Below are 4,258 nucleotides of genomic sequence, written 5' to 3' on the forward strand. Positions count from 1 at the left end.
AATTTTACCACATAAAAATTATAATTTATGTTATAATTATTCTACGTAATAGACAGTGTTGACTATATACCATTTTTATATAAATCCATCATTTAGTTTGCCATATTTATAATTATGGAAAAAATTGTGCATTTTTTGGTGGTATTAGATTTTTTTTTTTACATATATAAATATATATATTTTTGAGTTACTGATATATTTTTTATTTTTGCATATATATATAGATTGTAAAGTGAGTTAAATTCCTTGGGTCCTGTGATTCTTGTCGTTTCACGCACAAAGATTGGCGCGTGGAATTTGCTCCAACGTGTGTACTTTAGAGTTCATATTTTTATAAGTCATCACTTTTTCTATACAAATATTCCAACCCACCCTTCCAAGTTCCTTCACCGTCCGTTTGCTTTATCCACCCTTCTCTCCCTCTTCTCTCTAAGCAAAGCAACCATTTTTACTTCTTGTTATTTTATTTTATGTTCTTTTTGGGCTGAATAAAGCAAAACAACCATATTTCATACCTACCATTCTTCCTCAACCCCAACTCTCTCTCTCTCTCTCTCTCTCCCTCTTTCTCTTTCTGAGAAATTATCTGTCACCAAAGTCAGAAATATATCCCAAAACATGTTTGATTTTGGGGATGAACTTACACTAGAAAGCTACAAAATTCCTTGGCTTATATGGATCCAACTCTTAGTCCTCTTCCTCCTCATATTTCTCCTCTATGGCTTCAGCCTCTTAGCTTCAGATCGCTCAGATAATTACAGTTCCACTGCTTCACCATCTACCAGCCAATTGGTTTCCAATGAAACCCAGATAGGAAAGTCAATTCCAAAGCACAATAACGCATCAATTGTTACAAATTGCTTAGAGACTACCCAGGTATGAATTTCCTTACCATTCTTTTCTATGTGACGTGCCTCTCTTGAACATGTTCTTGTTCCATGTTGTACCATAACCAACTCCAAAATACCGACTACCTTATTTGTATACAGTATACACACACGTTTTGGCTTTTGGTGGGTATGAAACCGTTGGAAAAGATAAGATTTTTATTTGTTGTCTTCAACCTTAGATTTTTTCTATTTATGGGAGACCCCATTATAGATTTCGATCATTGGATTGGGATATATCATATATCTGTTTGATCAAGTTCAGTTGAATTTTCTTATTTTGGAAGACCAAACAACTAGAACATGTTCAAATCAGCTTCACTAAAAATTTGATTCTAGATTCTAGTGCTCACTCCTTTAAAGTTTAAACTCAAAATTTTGTGCTGTTTATAGTTTAGGACCTTTAATTATGGTACCAGCTAATCTTTTTAGATTTAGATTCCTGAGAATACTTTTGTTGCAAATACTGAATGGATTTGGTACGATTTGCGGACCCATTTCTATACCCCTCTTTCTTAATCTAATAAATAAAAGTTTTATCCGCTATATTTCAAGTATCTCATTTACACATTACAGTGCCTTCGTACCCAATTATTTGCTCATGATCTAGGATTCGAAAAGATAGAAATTGGGCTCGGTTTCTATTTTAGTTTCGATTTTCTCCTAGGAAAAAGGTGAGTAAAAGGGATAGCTGACCCACAAAATTAGAAGTCGAAAACCCCAAAATTTAGGATATGACAGCATATGCTAATTCTTTGTTAATATCTGTTCAGTTGCAAAACTAGCAACTTCTCGTAATCTTGTTACCTCAACAAGAAAATCTCATAGGAAGTTTCATATTATAAAGCAAAACAAATAGTTAAGGAACTTGGTGTAATTTACTTTTTTTTTTGGTGAGTTCAATGTCCAAAGTAATTGACTTTGTTGGAGTCCTTGAATTGAAAGCATGGTATTGTTTTTAATTTAATTTTTAATTCATTGTTACGGCTTGGGGTGAGGAATTTGCTAATGGATTCTTATTCAATATATAAGACAGAAAGAGATTAGTGGTACAACCCATTTTGTTCAAAATTGAGTAACAAATATAAGATAATGTCCTTATTTATTATGATAGAGCCATGTAAGTGTGTTCAATTTGTAAAGCTTCTTTAAAAAAAAAAAAAAAAGGTGATGAAAGCATTTCCTTTTGTTTCAAAAAATGAAGATGATGCTTAGGCTTTATTTGTTAATTCATTCATTTATTCATGGAGACATACTTTAATTAATTTATCCCTCAATGCCATCACTATTCACTTTCTACCTGTTCTTAATTCTTATCCTCCTCAGTTCTCAAAATTTTTTTGGATTTGTCCAAATTTGCAGATGATTTATTTTATTTTATTTTTTAATTTTTGCTATTATGTTTACTCTTATTTTAGTATCTAAAATATTCAACATTTGGTGTGCAGCTAATGACCCATTTCTAGTTGGCCTCGTTGCCAACACGGAAAACTACCCTTCCGGGCCTACCCACCTTAACCTATAGGAATTACCATTTACCATTCATTTGAAAAAAATGCAATAAAGATATGCCAAATCGCTCAAGAGTTTTTTTTTTAATATATATTTTTATACTTTTTTTTTATATATTAAAAATTAAATGATCATACCATTCGTACCAGCATTTGTCGTAATAATGTCTAAAACAATAGAGATTTTAGAAAATTGACATAAACAAATAAACTAGATGGAAAAAACAAAAACGAAAAAAGCCAAACAAAAAGCACCAAGTCAGCTAATCCTGGTCTTTTAGAACTTTTGTCGTTTTATGGAGCCAAATGTCTCCTTAATTTTTTTTTTAATTGAACAAAGGAAATAGGAGAAGAACATTTAGGAGGGAAAAAAAAAAGGAGCATTACTTTGGTTTAGATGGGTCAAGTCAAATTTGAAATTTTCTTGAAAGATTAATGTTAAAAATACTACAAATTTTATTGTATAAACCTTATAAATTGGTATGCCATTAGTCATAAAAAAGTAATTTAAACATTTATTTATTATGTTCTAGAAAAAATATTTATTTATTATGTTGTTTAAATGATGCCACTCATATTCTTGCTATTTTAATTTATAGGCATTTTGTAGTACAATCTCTAGTAGCTTCAGCATTTCTCATTCCTGAAATTAATGTATTGCATATGTGATGTGTACGCCTGTCAAATGTCTCTAATAATTTTTTTAATAAATACTCCGTAATTGAAACTAATTAGAGATGTGTTTTTTTCCTTATTCAATGTAAAAAAAAAAGTCAAGAGCCATATTGTTTGGTGGTATTGTTGACATTATCTGAGAATTTGAACTAAATCCCTCTCTCTCAGCCAAACTAAAAAATGTCATAACTTCAACATGAATTTTTCTTGGCCATGATAACTTGCACATATTTGGCCTTACTTCTTTTTGTGCCCAGTCTCTGAGCTAATCTCATTACTGTGTCTATAATTTTTATATTTGAAAAAACAGGGAGGATCAACTTTGTGTTTGTGGTTACTGGTTAGGTACCATAAAAGCAAATAAAATGGCCACTGAAAATAAAGACGCAAAATTGATACAAAAACGAATGACCATTAAATATAAACAAACAAAATTGAGACACAAAAGAAAACTTAGACCAGGCCTTTTTTTAACCATCTTAAATTTCATATTTGGGTGTTTAATTATGCATATCTTTTGTGGAGGATGGCTAATAGTTTGTAAAAATATTCACAGGTTGGAGAGAATGTTATAAAAGGAGAAATAGCAACAAGCACAAGTAGAAGATTAGTGAGAGGAGGAGAAGACATTACAGAGAGGGCAGGGTCATCTGCAACCCATTTATTACACCCTTGCCATTATTTCAGGCTTGCTAGGGTGGCATTTTTAAAGTGTTTAGGACTAGACTCCAGCTCTGAAAATTCTTCCACACCAGAGCAAAGAAAAAGAAAGGAACAGAGATTTAGGAAAGAAAGCTAATGTATGAAATTCACTATCCAATCCATTAAATACTTGTTGAAAAATACCCAATTTTAGCTCCTTAAAATTATTTGCATTTGTAGATAATACACATTGTGACTCTCCCCTGAGATCGAAAGTGGTTAATGGGTCTCTCTCTTCTTTTTCCCGGGTGAATTATAGGCATCAATTTATTTTTATTTTATTTGTTAAAGAAACGGTAGCATTGTTTATATATATAAAACTAGTCGCTAACATGTACTATGTACGGAAACATACATATTTGTGAGGTAGATTAAAATAATTTTATAAAATCTTAAATTGATTAAGAAACGGTAGCATTGTTTATATATATAAAATGGTAGCATGATTTGTTCTTGTATGACTTCAATTTGTATTACAATTTA

General features: G+C 31.1%; 1 protein-coding gene across 1 annotated transcript; it reads left to right on the top strand.

Moving 5' to 3' along the window:
• Positions 1 to 478: 478 nt before the first annotated feature.
• Positions 479 to 4,009, top strand: LOC142623783 (uncharacterized). The gene is made up of 2 exons (XM_075797242.1): positions 479 to 876; positions 3,630 to 4,009. Exons 1-2 carry the CDS (start codon positions 619 to 621, stop codon positions 3,870 to 3,872), a joined length of 501 nt encoding a protein of 166 aa, XP_075653357.1. The 5' UTR covers positions 479 to 618; the 3' UTR covers positions 3,873 to 4,009.
• Positions 4,010 to 4,258: the final 249 nt, after the last annotated feature.

This window comes from Castanea sativa, chromosome 2 (genome assembly GCF_040712315.1).
Source record: "Castanea sativa cultivar Marrone di Chiusa Pesio chromosome 2, ASM4071231v1".
Taxonomy (NCBI): domain Eukaryota; kingdom Viridiplantae; phylum Streptophyta; class Magnoliopsida; order Fagales; family Fagaceae; genus Castanea; species Castanea sativa.